Source organism: Falco punctatus (genome assembly GCF_963210335.1).
Source record: "Falco punctatus genome assembly, chromosome: 6".
Taxonomy (NCBI): Eukaryota; Metazoa; Chordata; class Aves; order Falconiformes; family Falconidae; genus Falco; species Falco punctatus.
The window spans coordinates 57,718,161-57,746,141 of NC_137585.1; the positions used below are offsets into that span (position 1 = coordinate 57,718,161).

The 27,981-nt window shown below is 39.1% G+C and overlaps 1 protein-coding gene across 9 annotated transcripts in view; it reads right to left on the reverse strand.

Annotated features, from left to right (window-relative positions):
- Window positions 1-27,981, reverse strand: part of PTPRR (protein tyrosine phosphatase receptor type R) — a 147,232-nt gene that overhangs the window by 74,782 nt on the left and 44,469 nt on the right. For 2 of the 9 annotated variants that reach the window (XM_080392677.1, XM_080392678.1), the window contains one exon: window positions 1-114. In XM_080392677.1, coding sequence (XP_080248803.1) covers window positions 1-114 — 114 coding nt within the window. Of the gene's footprint in view, window positions 27,948-27,981 lie in introns of those variants that run through there. The other 7 variants (XM_080392683.1, XM_080392685.1, XM_080392681.1 and 4 more) reach the window with 7 other exon arrangements.

The following is a 27,981-nucleotide window of genomic DNA, read 5'->3' on the forward strand; positions in this document are numbered from 1 at the left end:
AATAAGTCTGTTGATATGAACTTGCTGAGGTAACAGTCCCAGTGCTGCTGCCACTCCCTGTCGAAATATCCGAAGCAATGTGATATTCAGCTTGTTTACATCCATTTGCAGTGTCTGAAAAACAAAACAAGTTCAAATGAACTCTTTGCTTAACACATTCAGTTCTCAAGATGACTGATCTCTGGGACTCTTTGCTAATGTTGTTTGGTTGTTTTGGTTTTTTTTCCCAGAACAATAATCTGTGCCATCTAGTTACAAAGCAATAAAAAATAAGCCCAAAGGAAAATTTAAGCATCTTAAATGCTGCTCGTTAGCAAAGTACTACCTTCCTCAACTACATTCAAAGTAGGTTCCAGAGGTTTTTTGGCTAAATTCCTTGGACAAGTTACAAGATAACACAATTACTACATTAAAAATGAAAGTCAAGCATTAAACATCAATTCACCTTTAAAGAATGAGATGTCGGATTTACTCAATGAAGGTTTGCTTTGATTATTATCTTAGTGTTTCTCCCTGCAAGTGAAGAATGAGTCAGACATAGTGAAATTATACAATTTTAATTTTGATTAGCTGTTTCTGAGATCAAAAAAGAAACATTCTGGATACATCCCACATTCTTGAATTTCCTAAAACTTCCTCATGTGAGTCAGAGAACACTATATTTCTCAGCAGATACCAGCAATATCACTGAAGCATTTTCTTTCTTTGTCTTAGAATCATAGTGAAATTTAGATGTTTCCTCAAGCTCAAATCTCTCCTGTGAAGTCAGTGGAATTCTACTCAGGGAATAGTTTAGGTTCAAATCCTCTGTTTCCAAGACAAACCAGATATGGGTTCTTCACGTGATGCCTGGTGGCCAATAATCCCATGTGGTACTTTGTGGTCCCTTTTTTCACTTCGATATCCCCTTTGCAGACAATATGTAGTGGAGAAGAGAGGGAGGAAGAGTATGTCACATGGTCCCAGAAGGCCTCCAGTGTTTCTGGCAACTTCTGACTTAGGAAGTTAGTAAGTTCTGACTGAGCCAGTTGACTTGAGTTGAAAAAGACTTTTTATTTTAAACATCCTATTCAGAGCAACAGATCGGCTTGCTGCTCCAAGCAAATATTCTACCTTTCTAACCAGAGTTGCATGAAGAGAATTAAATATTTATGGGTCAGACATCACGCTGGAATATGGTTATGGTCCAGAAAGAAAGGCAACTTTTTTCTTGAAGAAAAACAGCATCACACGTTTTGACTCTTGTTCTTTATTTATCAGTAAGTATTTTCAAGTTATGATATAAAACCACAAAATATTTGCTTTCCTTGTCCAGTGTCAAGTTGATTTTTCCATCAGTACTGAGTGTTTTTAATTTCTCCCCACCCCCTTTTCCTCATTTTTTACACTAATGGGTTTGTTAGGTCTTGATGGATCAAGAAGATCTGCTTTTACTACACAGCTGAGCTTTAATTCAAGTGGAAGTATTATACAATTCTTTGATTTAAATTACCCTTTCTACCCTGGCATTTTCAAAATGCAAGATCTTTTCTCTTTGCTTCTTCTTGAATTAGACAGACATCCCGAGCGGTTACAAAACTACTCCAGCTTTGTCGCTGGAAGAGAGGAATGTCTCGAGAGGGGACATATGGGGAGCTAAAAGATCTGAGCACCATTTCTTGTTCCCCAGACTGGCTCGCTCTGGCCATGGCACACCTGAGCAATACAGCAGAGGAGAATCGGTTTGGAGCTGTGAAACCATCACTAGACTGAAAGTCGACAGCCTGGTCTGAGGATCCTGGCTAAATGAGAAAGGGAGTTGTTGCTGAAATAGGAAGGTTGTCAGGAGGGTCCCTGGAGATCCATCAGGATGGTATAAAGAGTGTGAAACCGCTTGTCTAAGTCAGTGACCTTGAGTCATGGGGGTAATGCTAGCTGTTGTTACTGAGCAAAATTAGCAGACATAAAATCAAAATACATTCACTTAAACATACTTGAGCCAGGGATCAGATCACATTAATACAGATGTTGTTAAAATGTGTTAACAGCTCACTGACAAAGACACCAAAATAAAACAGCCAGAAAAATGTCTGGCTTCAGATGAAATAGAAGATCTTAAAGAGCCTGCAAGGTTAGACGACAAATTCTTATAGATTTACTATGCTGGGATTTTGGTTCATCATATCCAGGGACAATAAAAAGTAGTGAACCTCCATTATCTTCAGGACAGTCACATCTCTTCCTACGAGGTCTGAATTTGGTCTACTGCATCCTATAACAAATAGTCATAAAAGGCCGCAGAGCGTGCGTGTGTCACTGTAACAGCTACACTGTCCGTGCTGGTCCTGGGGGAAGCCCGAAGACCACAGCACTCGCTGCGTCAGGCTGGCACCAGCCTGCTTAGAAAGCTCACCTGGCCTGGAAGCTGCAGATTTCAGGACCCTTTTAGAAAACCTCCCAAGTGGGTGGGAAGAAATCTGTTCTTAAGCCTCATCTCAGTGTTTCTTATGCAGCAGAAAGGATATTTATTTTTTTTTGTGACTACCCAACCAACCCCCTCTCCCCCCAAAAAAAGTATCTGAGGAAGAAAAAGCTCATATTTTTTAAAAGAACCTTGCCTCACTGTTCATTGAAATGATCTGCTTCTTAATTGCTGGCATTAGTGTGGAGCTTAGTTCCATGGTAATTATAGTCAAAATTAAATAAGAGCAACATAGGCCTCTTTTTCTTTTATCAGGCAGCACAAGAGAGTGCATTTGCCTCTTCCTGTCAAGAGGAAAGTTAGCAATCCAGAATGTGACACTTTAGGAATGGGATCTCTAACTCGATCAGTGAAAGATAATGTATAGAAATGCTCAATGGGACCCTGAGAGCACCTGCTTTAGAGTGAGCAGCACATCACAAACGTGTCAGTGCTCTCTATTACCCACTTGTTTGTATTGGATTCAAAAAATCATAAAGCAGGAGTGGATCAGACTGGAGACACATCAAGTTCAGCATCCTGTAGCCAACTCTGGATGCTTATGGAAAATGATAGGAACAGGGCGAGATTATACTCTTTTCCCAAGTGCTTTCTGAAAAGATCCAGGCTAATTTATGCCTACTCAGCACTAAAAGGCAATGGGTCTCCTCAATTACATGAATGCTATCCTACAATAACCCATACTGACACTATCAAGATCTGGGATGAAGGCAACACTTGGGGGCATTATATTCTCAGCTCTGGCATGTGCCCTTCCAGAAGTGACTGAAACTTCAGTCTGACCTGAGGGTCTGGTACAAAACTGCCTTTCTGCAAATTCTTAACTATGACAATTTTTGTTAAGAAAAGTTAGTCTGAGAAAGAAAAAAAGAAAAGAAAGAGAAAGAAGATAGAGAATGGAAAAAAAATAATATCCTAACTATTCCTATCAGTAGAAAATTCCTAAAACATTATTAAAATTTAATATTTTAATATTATTGTGCTAGTCTAATGACACACCTAGATGTTGTGTTGACTATAACAGTAAGAGATTAGGATAGAAAACTGATAATGGATGCACTACAAATGCAACAATACCTGTACATTAGATGATCAATATAAACTGTCATTAAGAAGATCACTCCTGGAATGGAAACCTGTCCAGCCATTTACAGATTATAATTACATAGATTAAACCATTATGTATTCTGTCACCACCTCAAGAAAATGTGAAATTAACCCCTGTAAAGTAAACCCATAGAAATAAATAAAGTGTTAGCATAGATACACAAGTAGCGTCTTACTGTGTTCCTCTGGTTGCTCCTTTTGCTTTGAAAAGGAAAGGGCTGAAGCATCCCGGTTAGACAGCACGAATCATTTACCCTTTGCTCATCTGCAGTGTTTATCATGGATTGCAGCCTACTCCACAAGGAGTTCACAGTTTTGAACCCACAGCCACTGTTGGTCATAGCGACTTGTTGAGCTTAGAGGCGAACACCCTGGAGGACTCATTTCCCTGAGCAATTACCAGCCGGCTAGCGACAGTTTCTAGGTTTATCTGATCCAAGCAAAACAGGTAGTTAGAAGGGAAGAACTTTTCTGCTTGTAGTGGAAAATGTGGGAAGACAGAGTTCCAGAAAAGGAAACTCAGCACAGAAAAACATCAAAGACCATTCTCAACCTAGATCCTACAGGGGCTTTTTGATAAAGATTTTCATGTTAAAAAACAAAACAAAACAAAACACAAAACCCGCAAACAACAATAACAAAAAAAAAAACCACCACCAAAACCAAAAACCAACAGCATGAAAGGGATGAATGTATAACACAATTTCTGAAATAATATTTTTAGGATATTACAATAAATTGTAATTTCCCAAGTCAAGTTCTGCTTCTCAAAAAATAATTATACATCTCCTTTTCTTATCTTTTCCTTGTCATCAGTGATAGCCTTTCTGCAACAAGCCTCAGATATACCATTCCTTTTCTATACACTGGTTACTCCACTCTAAACTCCTCTTGACCCTACCACCACAGGTGTCTTCTCAAACATCAGCTAACCTGAACATACAGGAAGAAAAATAATCAAGGATGAAGAAGGTTGAAGGTTAAAGTATAAGTCTTCACATATTTTTATGAAAAAAGAGTACAAGTAAATCAGCAAATTATAGATACTAGGAATTTTACATACTTAAGGGCCATTGGGTAGTAAGTTCTATTTTGTGTTAAAACCAAAGAAAGACAACTCTAAAAATGAAAATAAAAATTAACACCCCTATTTACTTAGGCCAAACAAAAAAGAAAGCTCAGAAAAGAGTTGTCTTATCTGCCTGCACTCCACCTATTTATTTCTGTTTTAAGAAAGTCACCAAAAATGCTATAAAATGTTTTTTTGCACTACAGCAGGTACTGGACTGTGGCCAGGCCACAGGTCCCTCCATCTGAGCACCCTGTGCCAGTGACAGTGTCTACAGTTAATTAGTGTCACCATGTTTCATCTTAGCACCCTCATCAGACAGCCTCAGCTGTACAACCAAAAAAGCATGTATTTATTGGGAGTGAAGGTGTAAGTGTTGGAGCTGTATGTTTGGGCACAAGACTACAAAAAATCTGGCAAGAAATTGTGAAAATACCTGCATTTTCCCTTTTCTTCCCCTAAACACGTTAGATTTGCCTTCCTGTTGCAGTTTAACAATGTGAGGCCGCAGCTGCACTGGGCATCAGGTTAGCCCCTTTGGCTGGCTCAGGTGACTAATACACAGCCACAGAGGATTTTGGCTTTTATCATATGAAGTGTCATGTGTCACAGCAAGTTTAGTGTCTCATGTAGTCCACAAATGGCACGGGAGCCAGCATGTCCTCAGCCAGCATTATGCAACTAGAACAAAGCATTTTGCCAAGCCAAGTACCACTCCAAAGGCACTTTGCCCTAAACCAAACCAGTGTCTGACGCAGCATTCCCTCCTCCCCCATCCACCTCTCCCTCTGCAACGTTATTTTCTCCAACAGGGGAAGCCTGCCCTTTTATGAAGTTCACATTAAACTTTGAATTATGTCTGTAAACTAAGATAGAATTCTCCTGAGTATAAAATCCATTATTCTTAGTGATTAATTAAAGAAGCTTTGTGTTGCTATGTATTAGCAGTTGCCTGCAGTGACCTACTCAAACTTTCATACTTAATATATTTCTGCTAAAACACAATGTGACGATGTGACTAGAAATATAAATTTTGTGACATTTAAATACTTCTAAGGTCAGGAAGAAATTACTGAAAAATTGTGAGGGGGAGTCTTGGCTATTCTACAACAGTGCAGTGAAAATCACCTGAAAGTAGAAAAATTACAGGCATATGCTTGAGTTTACAAGAACTAGTGAGAAGTATTGAGAAATGCTCTGGACCTGAAACATGCTTCTATTTAATTCACCAATTTTCTTATGAGACACTGAGGCTGCAGAATACACAAATCTGCCAAACAGTATCAAATTCCACATGTAGCCTGCGAAAATTTAAGTGTGCTTCTCCAAAGAGTATTTGGGTGATGAGAAAAAGAACTCTAAACTGGTCCTGTATAAACATTAAAGAAAAAGTGATAGGAATGGGATGCTTGGATTGCTTCAGTCCTGGTTAGTCCAGGGAAGTTTTTTATATTTGGATGCTGCTTTTCAAGGTGTGACATTGTACATTCATTCACATTTTTGCTAGAGAAAAAATCCCCACATCTTATATGGAAAATCTTTGTTTAAGGTAAGCATTTATGCATTTATGCATTTCTCATGTAACATTAAAGAACAATTTTGGCTTTTGATCAATTTTTCATGAAAGCATATACATTGAAATATTTATGCATATTATGAGCTCTCTGAAAGAAACCAAAGACAGAAGTAACACTAACGGGAAATGTAGGGTTACTCTAATTAGTTAAGACAGCTGTATGGTCTCCCCCCATACTGATTTTCGAGTGTTCATTAAAATATGACAAAATCAAAATTCACCGAAGAAAGCAGTCTTTCGCACACTGCAGTTAATCCACAGACCTTTTTACCACAGGAAGTTGCTGAGGCCAAAAACTGAACAAGAGGCAGAAAAAGGACTGGATGCTTAGATGGATGCTGAATGCCACTAATGTCCCTCAAAACTGTGCAGAAGAGATACTACAAAACTTGTCATAGAGTTGAAGCCAAATGTCTAACTATCAGAAATGAAGATGAACCCTAGTGCAATAATTTTTTTTTTTTTTTTTGAAAAAAAGTTTCTCAGTCTGCTATTTAAAAATTTGAGTGCTGGCCATCATCCTGGGCTAGACACTGGATTTCATACAAGTCCTGTTTGCACATCTATGTAGCAACTGAGGGTGATCCTAGAGGCTGTGGCGTGGCAGAGGCTGAAGATGCTCTGCCAGGTGTTGAGGTAAGGTCAGTGCACTCCACTGGCATCCACAGTTCAGACTGGCAAAGCTACTCTGGAGGCAGGTGGGTGATATGACTAAACTGGTTTATCTCAGCTATGTGACAGATTTACACTTCTTTTTGCAGGGAGGAGAACTAATTTCTCAAATGAGATCAGCTATCTGGGGCTGATTTGACCACTTCTGTAGGAAGCACCAACACAAGAGTGAGAAACGCTCCATCTGTGAGGTCTGGCTTTGGTCCAGGATTCCCTCTCTGAGCTTTTACATGCACTTGGGCAGTGAGTCAGTCAGCTATAGAAAGACTGTGACCTTCATGGATGATTAAAGTGTATGACAATGCATTCAGCCTATTAAGGATAAGGTTTGTTAATGTCTGTCTTCAAGAGGCACACTTTGATTTCTATCAGTCCTACGTTTTGCATTAACCTCTGGGTTTGCGGCCTCCTAGCAAAGGTAAGGGTCAGCTTTTCAGTGTCATTTAACGTGAATTTACTGATTACACCTAATGAGAAGACACGGAATAGTCTTCTGTCTTTCTTCTGAAGGAAATCACAAAAGGTAGGTTATTTTGTTCTCCTGGCTTCTGAGTCACATGGGTCATTCCCGTACCACAACGTGATGTAGTTAGTGAGGTGACAGTCTGAGTGTGGTTAGACTGTCCTCTCAATGCTCATCATACTCATTTCCCTTTAACTCTTTGCTACGGTATCATTAATGCATTAATCATGTGTTATGTATTTCAAAGTCTGAAATTACGTACAGCCTCCAAACACCCAATGTGCTATAGATTGTGTGAGACTAGCATCCCACAGCCCCACCTCAGTAGAGGGATAACCTTGTGTAGAGCCCAGTACATAGGATTTTTGCAGAATCCCATATCCTAAATGCCCATGGGATGCATCCTCGTTGTTGCTGAGGGGGTACAAAAGAGGGGAAGGAGAGGTTATCTGCTACCCATGGGACAGAAGTTTGATGCAGCCCTGTTATTAAATACTAGCAGTCCCTGAAGGTCTCTGTACCGTGGGAGCCATTTGGAAGGGGGAAGGAGAGGCGCAGGAGGCTGCAGTAGTTCTGTTGGACTTTGTGGATGATTTTCTAGAGCTTCTTTGGGGCAAAGGGAACATTCTGCTTCACCACCATGTGGGATTTAAGTACCTAGTGGCAGAAGGAGACATTTTTCTGTTGCGCGTGGAAGTATATTGCTCTTTTTTCGAAACCTGATCACAACAAAACTACATCTGTTTGAGAGAGTACTAAGCTGGGAGCATTTACAATTAGTGCAAATTAATTACCTGTAGGGATGAGAGGCCAAAGGTTTTCTGTGCCTCTGGCCTTAGCAAGTCTGCCTCAGTCCTATCTATATAAAATGGGGACAATAGTATTTGACTGTTTAATGGGATTTTATATATTTTAGTAAGAAGATGGGGGACAGATACAAAGGATGGAACTTCTCAACTTCTTTCACACATAATATTAACATTGCCCCCAAAAGTTACTGCCTGTCTTTTTTTCTTTTTTTCTTTTTTTTCTTTTTTAATTTGGTGCTGCATTTCTTCAAGGATTGGGATTTACCTCATCACAAAGTATTTAAGTTTTCTTAAAATAGCAGTTGAAGTTCATTTCAAAGCTCTGAGAGTTTTCTAGGCTTTTTTTTTCCTCCATCCACATCACCCTGCCCTCCTCCCTTACGGGTAGACAGTTGAAAAGGACAAGATGATGGAAAAGCACAAGATAATACAGAGGTGGAAACACATGGAGAGCTGGAAGAGCTCAGCCAAACACTATTTTAACCTTTTTGTTCTTTGAGAGGCATGTATAATGAGCTCCATAAAATTGTCCTATCTGTCTTTATTCAATATTAGCAAAAAGTTATTCCTTCCATTACAAAAGAAATGCGTGGTGCTATTATGTCCGGTACAACTTTTATGCACAGCATGATTGTACTAGTCACATCCTATTTCATCATCCCAAAGCCAGCTGTAATCCTCAGAGCCAACAGACCCATTTGAGCCTGTTCAGCACAGCACTTCATAATACGTTTGGGTTTTTCTGCCCAATTATTAAATCCCTAGGTAGAGTTCCAAATGCCAGAAAACCAGTATTGTTTCTCCATGCTGCTTTTGTGAAACCTTCATTTCAGTTAGTTTAATGTTTCAAATAATTCTTAGTTACTTGAAGTTTAAATCCTTGTTTGGACTTTGTAAAATGGTCCTCAATACATCAGAATGCCTTCCAGAAAAATGAAAGACATAAAACCAACCCCAAATTCATCCTTTTCATTTTATCTTCAGAATTTTCAATCTAGTTTGTAGCAGACATGTATGTGACCTTACAAACCAATGAAGAAGAAAACTAGAAACCTAAGACAATACAGCAACTACCACATCTTTCAGGAACTGATGTGGCCAAAAGACTCCCACTGACTTACTTTCCTTAGTAACCTTTCTCTTTGCTTTGAAAATCAAAGCGAGATTCCAGTACTGCTGACATCTCAGCTTTCTCATGTATTTATTTTCAGAGACAAATTTTATTGGCAGTTTCAGATAAGCAAAATCTGCCTGAACATGCACAATGGGAATGTTGTAGAAACAGGCAAACACTTTCCCTTTTTTCCCATAATTGTAGCTCTCTACAGTTTCTGGGTGTATGAAGAAGAAAATTTGAAATAAATCTGAAAAACAAAGTCTTAAAATACATTTGGCTCAACTGGAATTGAGATATTGACATGAAAGGCTGTTCTTGTGTGATTCCTGAATACAGCTCGTGGCCCAGGATAGTATGAATTATTCGTCCAAAACAGCCAAGTCTTCTAAAAAAAGAAGCAATTCTTACACCTCAGCTCTTGAGAGATCACGATCCTGTTCTCAGGAAACAATGTCTAACAACAACGGCTCTTTAGTGTGACACAATTCACCAGTATGTTTTGGGTCTTTATCTGCTTTTAGCCCATGAAGTTTGTTTACAGCCATTAACGTCACCATAATCACAAATTATTGGAATAAAACTTGTATTGCTGACTTTCCCTTACCTACTTTAGCACTCCAAATCTGCCAACCAGGCCGAGTGCAGACAGTACAAGGCACCCTTGTAATTTCTGCCTTACGTTCCTTTTACTATTATGAACTTGAAACAAAGTTAAGCAAAATAGAGCTAAACTCTTGGAGAACTGCATTTTTATTTAGAAAAAGTTTGCATTACTTTGAGTTTTATCCTGTCATGGGTTCATGTGACTGGATATGTCCCTTTGTCTCAAAGTTTTAGAAAACTATTAATGATTGCACGTGAGTCCTACAAGCTCAGAAACAAGAATGCAGAGAAAAGACAATCTCATGATTTTGGCAACTGTCTCAGGATCTTTGACCTCCTGGAGCTGCTAATACCAAATGTATTTCAGAGGATATGAGGCACAAATTCCCCTTCTCCTGAACATCTGGGCAGACAAAGGATTTCCCTCTAATGTCTAGTACTGAACAGAGAAGGCACAGCTTAAGGGAAAACACTAACACCAAATCTTCAAAGATTTAATGAGAGTTTTACTTCAACAATTCCTATTAATACTAATAACAATCTTGTATTTTTGACCAGCAGCTCAGGATTTGGGTTTCTGACTTTGGAAATGTGACATGTACACTGCGTCCCAAATGTCCTAACATAGGACAAGTTTTCTGACTCAACCACAAGGAAAAAACATTTTAGAAAAATGCTTTCAAGCTAATTTAGGTGACTTTTCTTTAGAGTTGAATCCACTTGTGAGGTCAAAGATGAAAAAACTGTGCTGCCATGTATTATGAGATATTACTGCTCTAAAATAACTGGGACACAGAGCCCAATTCACGGATCTTCAATTTCTGTTTTTTATGTTTAGCATGAGAAAAGCATTCAATGTTGTTGTTTTTTTAAACACACAACACTGCTGTCAAAGCCCACTTCAGATGTTTAGAATGAGAAAGATGCATTTTTCCCCTTTTATACTCAGAATTGATCACCCTTAAAATAGAATATTAAAAACTGTGTGCAGTTCTCTCATTCTCACACATACACAAAAGCAAAGTAATTCATAATACTTTCAGTGAGAAACAGCAATTGCAGATTTGGTGGGTGAGGCTTCCTTTTCCTTTTTTTTTTTTTTTTTTCTTTCTTTCTTATTTTTTAACAATATTCTTCAAAATACAAGAAGTAATTGTCCAGATTTCCCCAAGTGACCACAAACAGTGCCATTTGTGTTTGAGAGGTACTGCTCCTCTGTACAAATGCAGCGCGTGCACCTCCATGCACGCTTCCTGCCTCTTTCCTGCACTCTGGAAACCCAGGAGATTCCTGGTTCTGTGGCTGCTGCTCTGTGCTGGCAGGAAGAGATGCCTGGGAAGAAATGCACAGCTCCTCAGAAACCGAGCTTATGGCTCTGATCCACAGCAGTATCTGTGTTATACCTGTCATATCAAAACACAAGTCCTGCAAATGATGGCAAGAGGGCTTGTAGACTTCATTAAAAAAAAACCAGGACATTTACCTTATTCCACAAAAAAGACACACAGCAGTAGCATCTATGCCTGTTAACAAAAGGCTGTCTGGCTTCTACCTTATATACATATAGCTGTTGGTATACAGCTAAAACTTAAGGCTTAAGTTTATCAGGAGAGGTTTGTCTACTCAAAAAAGTTCAGAAGTGTAAAAGCAAAACAAAAAGCTACACAGCCTCAGGAAAAGCGGAGCAACATGATTTAACAGGCATATCACTGGAGACTATTTTTTATACACAATGTCTAAAAGGAGCAACTGACTTTAGCTGATTTTGAGAAAATATCTCCATGATCTATCATTTACAAGCTCTTGTTCCTTTTAGTTGTGATAAGACAGCAACCCATTCTGCAAAGGGTCCTAACCAGAAAATGCTTCTGGGAAGAAAATCTGCTGACATTATCCCACTGGAATACATATGACTGCCTGGGGAGCTGCAGGCTGCCCCCGGGGCAGCCCGGCACCCAGCTAAACACGGATGTGCCAGGCCTGCACGGCTACTGCTCACTGCACAGGAGCAACTCAACAGATCCCATCAGTGCCGGACTAAACATGCACTATAATTTCTAAGATGCAGATGTGAATTTACCAGAGGGCTTGAAAGAGCTGTATCTCCTGCACTATCCTCATTTTCCCCTTCCCTGCTGTATTTTCCCTTCACACTGTGCTGGCAAATCATGTATTTTGGCCTGCTCTCATGTCACATCTCTCACTCCTCCAAAGAGAGAGAAGCCACAGTGTTGTGCAGCAGTCTGAATGTATGCGTTATATCCATTCACCTCCTCTCTTGCCAGCCCTGCACAGCAGAGACCCTATCACACAACTCAGCATGAGGGTGTAGGCCCACTAGGTGACCCAACAGGACGGCGTGACACAGCACCAGAGGTGTACGGCAAAGGGCTCAGCCCCATTTCTACCGTGACATTGCTATCACGGCTCTGTATGCAGTACCAGCAAGTTCAGCTTCACCAGAACAAGCTGGATCAGTTGCACAAGAGCAATACAGTTTCTCTGTATATGACTTCAGAGTATTTCTGGACACCAAGATACCACCATTACTACTTGACTAAAGCAGTAGGGTAGCGCGTTACCTTGATGAAAAATGTGGTAGGTCACTGCTAATGTGGTAGCTGACTGCCAAGGTCATTAGGGTTGGCAGGGAGCATCCTCAGTCTGTCAGCTAATCTCTTCTTTGCCTTTTTTCTGAGTTTGAACTATAATCAACAAACTTCCCTTACCAGCTTCATCATTAGATTTTGTGTATAGTAGTGGAGGAATGCTCATTTCACTAGCTGAAACAAAGCTGAACAAAGATGATAGACCATAAAACGGAACAACCCCATGCTGGGATGAACAAAGGAACCTAAGATCAACGAAACTGCTTTTACAGCTTCTTGTTTCTATGATCTTTTCCCCATTACATATAAAACTCCCAGAAAACCTTCCAGAAACTGCATAATTAAATGACTGGAGGGAAAAGAAGAAACGAAAAAAATAATCAAAATTACCATTTTTTAAAGAAATCTCTGTGTTTTAAGCAAAGGAAACAGCAAGAGGAAGGTAAACATTCATAAATATTCTCTGTTGTAGCAAAAAGGTTTTCAAAATATGATTTTTTCAGTTGTGATTTTTCCCCAAATTGATACTGCAAGAGAGGACAGAAATAAGATCGGTGAAGCTGAATGTCATAGCTGAGACCCCTCAATTTTTCATCTACCTCTTGCCACAGGATACAGGAATATATGAGGGAGAATTCTTTGATCAACTCCATAAACATATGCTTCATATTTGCCATGTTAGACAAAACCTAATCAGTAAAATTTGTTTCTGTCTGTCTACACAGAAGCCATTTTACCCTCTCATAGCCTGCCATATTTAACAGAGCAATGTCTGTCTCTCAATAACTTTCTGGTATATTTTCCTTTTCTGAGAGCTGATCAGCCTGTGATGCAAGGTTCACATTCATGTGCACAACTTGAGGCAACTCAGTTTCATCTGCCTTAATCAGGGATGTTTATAAGGCAGCTGAAAGGAAAGAAATCCCATTCATTCACTGCCAGCTATTCCTGCAGGTAGGTAGCAGCCCCAGACCTCCTGAGGTGTGTTCCCCTGGCAGAACACTACAGGTGGGCAGCGGCTCTTCTTCTGTCCTACTACAACAGGACTGTACAAAGAGGATGGCTTCATTGTCATGACAGACCTGTTCGAACAGGTACATAAAGCTGTGTTACACCAATGAGGCAAAGAGCAGGACCTCTGTTCAACAAGAGCTCGCTAGCCCCATGAAGACTGAGGCAGCTCCTGCCGGATTACTTGGTATGCATTTCCTGAGACATGTTTTAGAAAGCTGCAAATCTAACCAGCAGCATGATTTTGTAATAGACAGTATTGTCTTTGTTAGTGTTAACGTCTTTTGGTCATCCATATGGTAACTGCATTTCTTCGCTTATGATTGCATACATCATGTTTCCTGGGTCGGGTGTGTTTTCTCAGGCAGGTATAATGTGATCCAGCACCTCTGTTAAGGCAGAATTATTTGTATTCCTCCTAAACCATTTCAAACACATAGTGAGGGTTTACATCATGCTGGGTGACAGGGCGAGCAAGGATGCAAGAACAAAGAACACTTTAGTAATTAATAATAATTCTCAGCTTACGCTAGTAGTTCTTTTCATGTGTGCACACCAAAGGATGCAATGATGGGGACTAAGAACCTTCATTAGGTCTGAAGAAAAATCAGTGCATCACGGCAAAGTACTTATCTTACAAACATGAAGAAGGTACGCAATGCCAACACTACAAGTAAAAATGACAATTTGGACACCCAACACAGAATTCTGGCCAACATCCCTCACTATCTCATTTTCGAGGTTTTGGGGTTATTTTTTATACTTAATGTCAGAAAATGTTAGCGTTCTACCCCTAACAAAGATCCAAAACTTTAAGATTTACATAGATTGTAATGTACAGAAACAAAGGACTTCCCATATATCTTTTACAAAGATCACTGAATCTAAGTTCTTTTCATGAACTGTGTCCTATTTTTGTGTATGCTATCATATATGTTCTTTTCTCTTTGAAGCCTGTATTATATCTCATTAAATTTTCTTCTGTTTTATCAAGAACAATTTTTGCCGTTAATCAACATCATAATATATTACATAACTAATATGCAAAATACAAGACAAGCATTTAAATTATTTGCATAACCTGAATAAGATGGAAACTTTGTCATGGCAGCTGAATGATGTCTTTTTTTCTTTTTTTACCTAATATAATTTGAAAACATATTCGTGACTCATCAATCTTTTAAAGTTCGACTGTGATTAGAGATTCTAAGCTGTAAGCTTGCAACTGTGAGTTTTTTAAATTTCATTGTAATTCTGTATTCTGTGTCTTCCCTTCTGTCTTGCTCGCTAACAGTTCATATATAGATTAGACAGATCATAGAGCAGCTCACAAATGAGAAAAATGCATTTACCAAAATATTTTGCAAACTGAAATGAATAGATAATAAATTATTTCCATTTAATAGGAGTCCAAATAGGCTTAATCTTCTACCTGAACAACGAGAATTTTGCAATTTATGTAAGTAAAAAATCCAAATCTTCATTCAGTGACTCAAACCTTTTTAATTTCAATTTTAATATTTTGGAGAGGATTTAGTAAAAGGAAGTAGAATATACAGCTAAATAAGAAAGCTGACAGTTTTTGTCATTTAAAGATATTTTTAGTAAAACTTTTGTGCAAGAAAGAAGCTGCTAGTTGACAGTCTTTACATCTTTATGGAAGATGGCTATTTGGATATAAGATTTATGTATACCTGTGTATTCAACCTTCAAGTACAATAGAACACATGTAGAGCTTTAATTATTAGCAAGGCATGTGGTTGTTTAGGCTGAAGAGGTATTACATCTGCATGCAAAGAGAAGCAGCAGTGCTGTTCTTGGTTCAGAGCTGAAATAATGGGAAGGTAGATAGATGATGAGAGCTGGTCCTAGGAAGCAAGAACAGACTGGCTTAGAAGCTCAGAAAAGCAGAAAGAGAATTGGGAATTCAGATTTAATGTTATCAATCCAGTTTGCTTCCCCTCATCTTTTCCTCCAACGTTCAAATTTCATTAAATAAACTTGATGAAAGGGATAATTTCACACCGTTAGTGATATTTACACTTCTGTAATGCCATTAATTTTGTCTTTCTGGATATGAGTTCCCTCTCTAGAAAAAGGTTGTAAATCAGAATTTCCTAAAGAGCCTCATAATGAACATGACCTCAGGCTGGCACTGCTCACCTATCCGCAGAGCAAACCCAGTTGCAGACTGCTTTGAATTCGGAAAATAGTGACGGTGGCAGTGGCAGTGCCTCTCCAGCCTAAGGCTCTTGTGTCAGGTATCCCACAGATCTGGAAAAGATAGTCTGCTCATGACAGCTCCAACTTGTAAATGGTTCTGCTGGCCACAATTAAAAAGCCCCTTCAGGAGAGATAGAAAAATACTTCGTGAGTTGCAAATATGCTCTGGCCCTCTAGGAACACCTGCTGCACTGCTTTCAAATCCAGAGAGCGCTGACATCTAGACATTCCCCATTTATGAAAATCCAAAGTGCTTCCTCATGAAGAAAAATACAAAGCTTGTGAAAAGACTAGAAACAGAATAACAGAAATTATGTTTCTGTGAAGAAGGCCAATTTTAATCCCTTTAGATAACCACGTAAATACTGTAACGGGGGGAAAAAAGCCTACATGAACTGCTGGCAATAGCTAAAGGAATAAAAACTATCAATGGATACCAAGGGGCAGTGGACTTGTCTACTTAAGCTTTTCTGTTTAAATATCAACAGGGATACACGATACACATCAAGACAGCAAAATTTTCATAATGATAAAGAAGTAACAACTTCTAGATATTTTTGAGAGGTAAGAAATCAAGGGGTGATAGTAATGTGATGTATATTGTATATATTTCAATCCAAAAGTAATCACATTGGATGCTGAAAGAGCAAGTAGAAGGGTAAACCTGCAAACATGCTGGAACAGATGACTGACTGCAGAAAGTTTCCCCTAGCTCTGTGCTAGTCAACATCCTTACTAGAAGTCTGTTGAGCCACACGAAGTCATACGGAAGCTTGAAGATAACACAAAAGATTGAAGGTTACTCAGAATCAAGGAACACAGGATAAACAATAAGGTAGGTCAGAGCACTGGGTAGTTCAGGTGAAGTTCACCTGAACATCATGTACTTAATATGGCTAAACTCAAGACAATACAAATCTTGGAAAAGCACACGTAATTCACCTGCAAATAAATATATTTTTAAAAGGAGTGGCTCAGAAAGTGGGTCAGTTCATATCTGATAACCGAGTGAACAGGTACTCTGAGGACAACATGCAGGCTAAGGTTACGTGAATACAATCCCTACCCAACCCCTCTCTGAACTGGCTGGAAGCTGTACAGCAACGTCTGAGTGGTGGCAAAATTCAGTTATTACATCTTGTATCTTGGTAATCAGCAGAGAAAACTACATGCAGGCTATCATTTTCTACCACTTTTCAATTCGTTAATATCTCACTTATGCTGGTGATCAGGAGCACAACCGTGACCATGACCACACACATTCACAGGCACACAGTTTCTATGGGACATGGTGATTTTGTAACCCTCCAGCTGCCTCCAGTTCTGTAAACCCTTATTGACTTTGCTTCTGCTGATGAGCTGAGACTTACCAGGTGACACAAAACACCTGAGGGGCAACCTGCATAGACTGCAATTAACTCTCAGTTCCTGTTTCTGTTATTTAATTAGCAACATCAATTTTGAACACTACACACACTGATCACAGAAAATACAGGCAATTACCAACAGTCATCAAATCTATTTTCTAAATTACATGCCAAGGATAGATGATTTTGAAGTACAAATATAATGGAAGTGAAACATTTTTTTTAAGCTGTGTCTCTGCTGCATAAGCTTAACAGTTCCTCACATTAAATGATAACTCCTGTTTAGGGTAAGCGGACAGATATAACAATCTAATAACAACCATTCTCCTCTGTGGAATTCTCAGAACGTGTTTTCCTACAGAACAATATAAAGATGCAGAGTGTGCATAAAGAAATGAACTAGAAGTGAGTTAGGCCTTGGGAGCATCATTTAGTCTTTTTGCTAATCTACGCAGATGTACACTGGAAAGGGTAAGGTGTTCAGTGGTTAAGCAGGGTTTTAATATCCCTGTTTTACTTTGGATCCTGCTTCACCTGCCTGCAACTGAGTGCTTCACAGTTCGTGGTCCAGAGCTTTCAGGAATAGTCCGTAAGTGCATAATCCTGAACACTGAAGTGAGTATCTATGCTGGAAAAAGCTCTCCTTTCAATCCTATGGTCATGTAACATAGAAAGCCTAGGAGCCAGGTCTGTGCCTAGAGGACTCTACTGCCTTCTGTGTCATTAAAATGAGGAAAACTGAGTTTCTCTGCTTAGTTCCTGGTGTTACACCTTACTATAAATCAGCAAGTGCTCCAGGTTTCTGTTCAGCCTGAAGTAAGCCAGAGCTGGGGAAGAAATGCAGATGCTTCTGACAGTGGCAGAGGTTAGATTCAGCCATTGGCTCTAGGCTTCTGCTGCACTGGAAAGACTATGGCTGTGAATGAAAGGGATTATTATTCCTGATGAACTCCAAATACACAGACAGCTGCAATCTGGGACCCACTGCTGCTCACACAAGCACCAAAGTCAATGATACTTCACTTCCATGAAGACAACGACTCCAAAGCAGTTGCTGGAACTTGATGCAAACTCCTGAAAAGCAATCACTTAGCCAGGAGGATGGAAGCTTGACAATGTGTATAAATATCTGACGGCAGAAAGTACAGAAGATGATGCTAGGCTCTTCTGGGTGCTGCCCAGTGACAGGGAGGCAATAGGCACAAACAGAAACAGGAGGTTTCATTTATCTATAAGGAAACACTTTTTTTACTACAAAAGTGGTCAAACACGGATTGCCCAGAGAGGCTGTGGAGTCTCCATCCTTGAAGATATTCAAAACCCAAATGGAGAAGGTCCTGAGCAACCTGCAGGTCTAAGGGACCCTGCTTTGGGCAGGGCATTTGGACTATACAACCACCAGAGGCCCCTTCCAGTCTCAACCATTCTATGATAAGAAATCAAACATGACATTAAAGTTCAGCCAGAATCAGTGGTATTGTTCTATGCATTGTACTCGTATTGCCAACTTACAGCAACTCCTCTCCTAGAACAAAAATTTGGAAGTAATTCTATAAGGGGAAAAGACACAGACATTTTCTAAAGGGAAAAAAGTAAAATCAGTAAAGTAAGAAAGTTTAAAAAAATGTTTATTTCTTTCAGGAAGAAACTCTCTGGCTTGCTGTTTAAATGTTTCATCAAGATCACTTTCCCAAAGCTACAGGGTTGACAACAATAACACAATGAGAAACTTACTTTTGTATCTAATATTAAACAGCTGTGTTTATGAACAAACGCATGGCACAGACCTGCCAAGAACAAAAGTGGCATTTTGCAATCATTTTCCAGAGCAGCTCTTATGATTGTTCAAGGAACATGAGTGCTCCTATTAACTTCCACAAAATTATTCACATATTCTACATTATGCTTCAGCATTTTTCTGCCTTGCTGCTTATTAGCCTTTGAATTTTATAGAACACTTATAATAGGATCGTGGACAGTGAGTGCATGGTACACAAGGACAGCTCCCATCACTATTTACAAATCTGTTATGTGTATAACACTGCAAGGAGGAAGGCACTTCCTTCATATCACTTCACAGCATGAAATTTTCTGAAATATGTATTCTATTTCATGCTTAGTTGTGCATAAATTGGCATAAAATCTTACAATAGATCATGAAATAAAATTAAAACATTATTTATACTGTGCCAGCACTTACATTTTACAACAGAAGCACACAGCCCTACTGGTTCTGACCAAATGTCCAGCTTTCACAATGCTGTCTCATGCACAGCTGTAAGTAGACCTGAAGGGAAAAGTAAGGACAGGGCAAGCATATGAAATCTCTCCCCTGCTACTAACCCTGTGTCAAACCACTTCTGGCTTGGAGGATTTTCTGAGCATACTGTAATTTGCCATAACAATAACCTCCAGCAGATCGCTCTTCAAAGTTCCTTCTGTGAACCTGAAAAAACGTCCTGCACCCACAGCAACACCAGGTAAGATCTACTGCTCACTGTCTGGAGAACCGCCGCCTTCATCTGATCTGAACCTCACTCCTTCTGAAATGGATGCAGCTGTCATGCAAAGAGGAGGCAACCTCACAGCACAGCCATTCCCATGATGTGAGCTGGGGCACTGAGTGCACAGGTTAGGCTACAGAGCTGCTCTGGCCTGTGCTTACCACTACAGAATGCTGACTTCCCCTCAAAAGCCTCACAACATGCTCTGATATTGTATGGTCTACATGCTTTGTCATGTTTCAATCAGGTTTTCTTCATCTGGTTTCAAAAAAAACCACTTTTACAATTAATTAGTATTGCGATATTGCATATTTTCTTTTCTCTGTGCTTTCTTTTAGGATTATTTCTCAACAATAAAAGCATTTTGTTGATGAATTAACTATTGTCATAAACTGTTGCAAAATTCTGGCTTATTTCAAACCAGAGATTTTGTCAGGTGTAAGAGGTTCTAAAGAGCTTGAAGAAAGCCACTTAAAACTCTCTTTCTCTTTAGAAAGTGGTGATAATTAAATAAATTATGTAAGTGTGAGCTTGCAGTTACTGAACTCAATAGCAGTGCCCCCAGTAGCTTCTGTAATACAGGTTTCAACCCTAGATTTTGCTTCATTCATTAGGAGCACACCAGGAGAGCACAGGGAAGCTGCAGGAAGGCTATCTCCTTTTGGTATCAATATTAAAAATTTTCCCCTCTGAACTTGCTAGAGATCAAAGCACTCTGCAGAAGCTGTCAGATTGGGATAAGCTTCTGAGCCAAGTTCCCTGCCTTCTCACCTGCCCAGTGTTTCTGATGAAGGGACATAAAGGTGCCAGGCAAATACATGTTTTCCAAGAGACTTTCTGCTTGATCATTTCTGACCACTACATTTCTTTCCCTCTACAGTTCATGGAATATGAGATCGAACCTAGACCCAGGATGCTAAAGACAATTGTTTAAGCTGGTGCTTGTTCTAATTCAATCATTACACTAGGATTAACTTTACTTTGTTTCAGCAGAATTACTATCATTGCAAGGCAGAACACTATTTTTTTTTTTTTTTGTGCCTTCTGGAAAGGACACATTTAGGCACACAGATCTTTTACACAAAGGATGAAGAGACACATTGGATGTGGTTTGAAGACAAGAACTCTCTACATAACGGCATATGATAAAAACTATCCCCTTTTTTTTGATAGCTACAGCTTACTCTTCCTTGCCCCCTCACCAGCTGTTATTTTTCTATATGTGAAATGCATCCAAATCATTTCACATATACAAAAAAAACAACCCAGCCACCAAATCAAGCTAAGAATAGAGCAATTCAAACATATGAGAACATGATATCCAGAAAACCACTCACTTTAGTCATTCAACTAATCAAGTCAAACACCACATAGTTAGAATTTACTTAGCAGCCATTGCAGAGACTGAGAAATGGCACAGTGGAGTGGAAAATCTCAGCTAGAGACAGTAACAGAGCTGTAGCTTGTGATATTGCCTATCCCTCTGCTCCACACCCTTCATGGCCTCTAGTGGCATAAGAAAAAGACATCTTTCAAAAGTACATTTCTGTATATTCAGAATAATTTGAAAATTACCTATGCACTGACTTTGAATGCACAAAGCCCTTAGAAAAGGATACAAAGTTTTCATGTACAATTTAGTTATCCACATTTTCATGTGACTACAAACTATTTAAAGGAAGTTAAAGATGACAACAACCCTATGTCCAAAATGACATGGTGTCTTTGCAGTATCAGGGCCTGGTAAAAGTTTTTTCAGTTTTTCAGTATTGAATAAATAAACATTACATGACATAAAATAAAATATAAGACCATTACATTACTTCATTCACTAGGTCTGAGGCCTACAGAGTACTTTGCCTATGGTGACACATGGGGACTTTTCAGCAGGAATTTATCAGGGTAACAATGCTTCCATTACAGTGGGATATCACTCTCATGCTTTAAGCCCATAGAAAATTGTTCATAGCTATATCATAAGCTTTGCAAAAATCACAAAAAAAGCTGGCTAAAATGTATAGTATCTTGTTCCACACAGAGGAGGGTAGCGATAAAAATCTCTCTGTTTTGATTGTGTGCAATAACAGCCCTCCGCTTTTAGCAGGTAACTTTGTTACGGACTTATTATCACTAAACTTGTACTGCCCAGCTGACTCTCTGTATAAGGTATGCAGAACACAAACTAACAATTCCTCTCCATAAAAAATGTGGGGTTTTCCATCTGTCAATATCTTGGTGGGAGAAAATAAAGGTTTCAGAGAGACAAGCTTCTGAAACTGGTATCAGAAAATAATAACATGCTTCCAATCTGAGGCAACAATTAAACATTATTAATTATTCAAAAGCTCTCATCCAAGCAATCAATGCTAAATAGCAATTTAAGTTCTAAAAATGTAACCATGTTCCTAACCTGGACTAGCACCAGCTGAACAGTATAGTTGTTTCCACTGGAAGACTCCGCAATAACAGATACATTGTGGCTCTGGAAAAAAAAGGTTAAAAAAAAAAAGGCATATGACACTGAAGGGCTCTGGAAAATGGGGTCCAAGGAATTTGTGGGCTGGAGTGGAGTGGTACAGTTATGATGTTACTACTCCACAGAGTCTGCTCAGCCTTTCTTCTGCAGAAAGCCAAGTTACACTTGATGCAAAGATGGACTTCTGGTTCATGAAGAGAAACCACGGAGGAAGGCAGGTTTGCAGTAGGATGCTGGACAATTAATTCAGTAGCTGAAACACAGGAGTTTGTCCTATTCACTGTTCTCCATCAGGAGGGTTAAATACAGGCAGCCATGATAACATATCAATTATTTTCAGCATTTAAATCTGGCAAAGCCTGGAAAAAAACCGAGTGATCAATAACTCCTGGACAAAATTCACCATTCAAAATTCTTTATGATTAGTGAATAAATCAAACACAGGCATATAACCAAAGTGTGTTCAAATAGCACATCAGGAGAGCATATTAAAGACCTGACTACACCTGATGGATTTGGATGCCCCCAAGCACGTCCACAGTGGGGTCTGCAGCTTGTTGCAAAAGCCCTGTGTAATAGGGAGGCAGCTGGCAAATCTAGAAACGTTGTGCTTCCTGACCATCCCTGAGGCTGACATACCAATGCGGTGCAAAACTGCTATATGGAAAAACATCGTAAATTGCACATAGAGATTAACCACATTAATCCAAATATAATCAAAGTGTTACAATATTTCTCCCACCCAAAGCAGGCTTTAAAAGATTCATGTCCTTTAGTGGTGTATCATCACTTTTTTTTAGTAGCTTTCTATATGTAATGAATATCTGAACCACTTTAGTACACTTTTTAAAAGATCCAGACATGATGTTCATTGGTGCCATTATTTTATTTTAACAATTAATACCTTGAGCAGTTGATTGAATCATAAAATATGAATTGGACAGGGAGAGCAGTTGAGCTGTTCTTTTTTTAGCAGTTGGACAGACCTTCCACTGTTTAAATTAACATGACTGATGCAGGGTGAGGAAAAGAAAGACAAGGGAAATTATTAGAAGAGTGAGAGGTAAAGATTTGTTTTAATGATATAAAAATGAAACATGGAACCCCTGAGATGCCTTGTTTTTGTATAACTGCAAGGTGTGGGAGGAAAGTGATCTGTGGCAAAAAGTTTATGCCTTACTGTGCCTGCCGACCAGACAAGAGCCTCTGATTCACAGCAATAACAGTGAGTGCCCTTCAGGTAAAAGGATGTCTACATACATTACAAATTGGTTTACAAACTATACACAGTATTAATTATACACAGTGCTGCCATTTATCACAGAAATTCAGCTGTCAGTGGGAGAAACAGAGCAAGTAACGAGGGCAGGAGTACATGCTCTATCACCCCTGTCCCCACAGATCCATGCTGCATGTTTTGCAGTGAATCTTCCTCTTTTTCTAATGGGCAGGGTGAATAATGACCTGCAATAAAGGCAGGCAGTTTAAGTTCTGCAAGACAGAGCTCAGCAGGCCTGAGAGCTGCCCTCTTTTCTGACACATTACATGTAATAAATGACAAAATGTTTGCCACATCTCCCCACTTTGCTTGCCTGCCACCAAATAATGGATGCCTGCTGTTATTGATACCGTGAGAGCAGTTATCCTTCCTGCTCAGGTGGAGAGGCATGCATTTTGGAGCTCAATATTTCTGTTCCAGCCCTCGCTGACTGCAGGGTTGCAGAAATACTCAATGCTTTCATGTATCTGACAAACTGCATAAATGAAGCAAAACTACATGTTTTGACTTCCCACTGAAATGAGGAACCAAAAAAAGCATTTCCTACTAACTGAAATTTTCCATTTGGCATTCTACTATTGGGCACTTAGAGAAAAAAAAAAAAAAAAGACAATGAAAAGTTAGGTTTTGTCAATGTTTCCACCTACATTGAAACAACAAAGCAGTCAGAAGTCTCCCAAGGGAAACGCAAGATGTAAGGTCCGCCACTCTGTGCAATCATAGCTGGGAGAGCTGAATTGTCATCTCTGGGCCCCCAGGAGAAAGTGACACCCACAGAGTCAGTTAGCACTCTGGGTGAAGGAAATCTTGATTTCCTTTTCAGAAACTCCTCCATTTTATATAAAGCACATTCAATCCATAAATGGTAGAGAAAGAGAATCTAGCCTGGTGGTTAGGACACCAACAGCGCTTGAGTGCAACAGCTACCGTTCCAGTAAATCTCCCATTAGCTCACATTAGGTAAGAACTTGTCAAGGCAAGACAATGAAAGCACCTGCCCCAGAAAAGCAGATAGTCCAGAAACTAAGTTCAGAATCCACTGAAGATGAGAAAAGGTTTCCATACCCTGGGAAGTGTATTCTAGATACTCAGCTGCTGCACAGGGGATTTTCTGTGTCCTCTTCTTTGCCTTTCCCACCAGTTTTTCAGTCAAAGCTACTTACTGAATTAGACCTGAATGTGAACTCTCTTGGGGATGACTTTTTTTGTGACAAATTTATTGCCTACCAAAAATATCTGAGTCAGCTTTACTGATTGTGGCTCATGTTAAAGTGGGTTAAAAACAAATCTGTCCAACAGAAAACTGATTTCTAGACATCTAAACTAGCCTTAGCAATGCCGATGTAGCTAAGAATTTATCCTCTCATTACCATTTTTTCTTGTGAAGTGAGTTGGTCGGAAGAAACTGGGAATGCACGGATCATTGTTTCTCCACTCATCACTTCCTCAGCCAGAGGAGTCTTTCTGAAACTGGTAGAAGAATGTATTTCCTTAAATAAACCAGAATAACAGGCACTAATTTAAATACTCTATTCTAGAACACAAGTAAATTTTATATTAAAAAGAAAATATCTGTATTTTAAAACTAACTTTTCCTATGAACTCTTTACTTCAGTTCAAGACAGTGCTGCTAACTTGTATGCTCCCCACAGGTGAAACCAGAAGATGAAAGCAATATGTCTCTGAATAAAACCTGTAGCTGGAATATATTTTCTGCACTGTTACTTGATTTCACAGTTAATTATTCCTGTTGTTATCTCAGCAAGGAATGTTCCTTTATATTTGCATGCTACTTTTATCTATTATCTTTAATTGCCTGACTCACTTTAACTATTTGCTTGGGAAATTCTGGGAATGTCAAAGAAGAATCTCTTAAAACAGTGACTGTGCTAAGAACCCAAGATTTCCTTAGCTGTCTGTGCATTAAAACCACTTCCTGCAATTATTCCATCACTTTTGACTTTGTTTTTAAAAATATGCTTTCTGGACTTACAAGGTCAAGAATAGTCTTCCTCAAACATGAATGAACTTCAAATCACGCAGAGTTGTCTTCCTGAGCTTTGCAAACAGTCTTTACTATTGCTTTGGGAAGCATGAACTGCTGCATGTATCTTTCTAGGACACTAGCTGAAAATGTCATTGCCGATATCATTAAGCACTGCTAAAATTTTAATTTTCTTGCTAATGTACTTAAGCCAATAAAAACATGTTCCTGCATGCATTTTAGATGACAAAACCCATTCTTCTCCCTAGCTGACCCATAACCTCCCAGAAAAGTCTCTAACAGTCTTGAATTTCTCCATGTAAAAATCAGAATGCCTTAGACAGAAATGTCAACTGAAAACAACAGAGGTGGCACCATGATGATAATTTCATCTTTATTCAAGAAAAATGAACCTTAAAAAATCCAAGGGAACCACCATAGAGTTGTTTGCTTGCTGTTATAATGAAGCAACGCAGAATCTGGCCTTGCCACTGGCTTGCCACATATTATCTACCACTTTAGCTATACTGAGTTTGAAAGATGAAAAAAAAACAAACCCAAAGATGACACTTTCCTCCAAGATTTGTTTAATTGGCTCATATCGTTTTGCCAGATCTTTGGGTGGTGAAAGTGGACATGGAGCCATTGAGTGGAGTTTGCTGATTTACACTCCAGAGGGATCTATTACACTTTGGTTGTGCTGAAGCACGGACCACCTCCGTGCCCCACGCTGCTTCTCTCCCTTCAGACTCTAAAACCTAGCTTAAGGTCAGTAAGTGAAGGCACTTGTTTTTCTTTGTTCTAGACATCTTCCTAATCAAATCTATTAGTGCTGATTTAATAAACGACATAAAAAAAGAAGGCTAGGCAGAGTTCTAAAGGAACAGGTGAAAGATCTGACAAGTATGGTAAGTTCAAACACGGGCCCTTGAATAACTGATCTTCACGCTAATCTTTCTGACAACCAGACACAAGCTATAGACTTCCTTTTTTTCTAACTAGACTCTGCTATGGTCAAGTATTCAGCTTATGAGAGGAGGACAAAGGAGCTGTGGAGTTCCTCCAGCAGCGATAAAGAGAATTGGGCAAATAAAGCTAGCAGAAAGAACAAACCTGTTAAAAATCTGGAACCAAAGCTGCCTGCATTCAGTCACAATCTTTCTTTTTACGTTGCTGGATTTGGGGTAGAGTTGTACTAAGTAAGAAAACCTAACAGTAGGAAAGCTGCTATTTCCCTATTAGAGAAAAAGCTAAAAACCTGTTCACAAGGTGTCATTTATTTCTGTCAAAACTCTTCACTGTGCATCTCCTCTCTGGTCTGTTCCCAATAGCTTTAGACATCCCTCCTTTTTCATATGCAAGGCCCTGTTGCAACCTGCCACTTCTGTGGGCTACTTCTGGTCAGAAGGGATTGTTTATTGACAGCTGTAATGTCATGATTTAAATCACTTTTGCATAAGTCTTCTGAAGTCTATTAGTTTATGAACTACAGAATAAGTAACAGCCTGCTGCTCGATGATACGATGCTACATGTCCTCATACAGCTTAATGGGGTGGAATGTGTGCAGTAGTTTCATATACAATGTGTACAACACATATGTAACTTTTTAGAGGGATGGTGAGAGACTATTTCTAGAGTCTTTTCTTTAATGCCCTTAACAGTGAGCTAATAAAAACAGTGTCCCTGAGAACAAAAGGACACATTTACTTATAAGAGAGCAAGCAGAAACTCAGAACATCTTGCTAGAATGCAGATTTGATTAAAACCCCACAAAGGATACTGTTATGAAAGGGACATATACCAGATGGGCTCAATTTCTTAATAAACAGAGGAGTGATTTTTCAATTAGTTTCAGAATCAGTTTGGAAGCTCTCTAGAAGTGAAAAAGAACCTCTCAGTTACACTGATCTGACACTGCACTGTACTGAAATGATACAGCTACAAGTAGGTGCCTGAAAATAGACGTACTTGTTAGGTCATTTGGCTAGATTTGTTGCTAGTGTAGTTTCTCCGAAGTCAGTAGTGCTATACCAGCCATATATTTCATTCATCATGTTTTACCATCCACACTTCAATTTTTGGAATAATCAGACATATTGTGCGTGGTAGGCATATGGTGTAGTTGCAAACCAGAAGATCTGCTCTGAAACTATTTTTGGTTATTTCCCTCTCTTCTGTCACAAACCCAGAAATCTATAACAACAAATACTGTAACTGAATGGCTGTGTCTTCTGTTATAGCAACTATGCTGAAGTACCTAGAGATATTAATTCAGTACACACAATAAAAATCCTGTTTAGCGTTTTCCATGACACTAGATGGTAGCGGCAGTGCATGAAAAAATAGTTCTCTCTATAGTCCTGAATAGAAAGCTACAAGACTGGAAAATGAACATTGGCACTCATCTAGCATTTACTTTCTGTTGGCAAATAATAGAATGGTAGATTTTTTTAAACCCTTTCTAACATAAAGCAGTAAATTCTCCCTACTAATTAATTATTTACAAGCATGAGAAGTGAAATCTTTCCATGAATCCTCCATACATCTTTCAATTATTTTTTTTAAGAAGGATAATAGATCAATTCTCCTAAATGTGAAATTAAATAAGTATACTACTGCCAGCTGCTCACTGGCAGTAACAGTCTCCAAA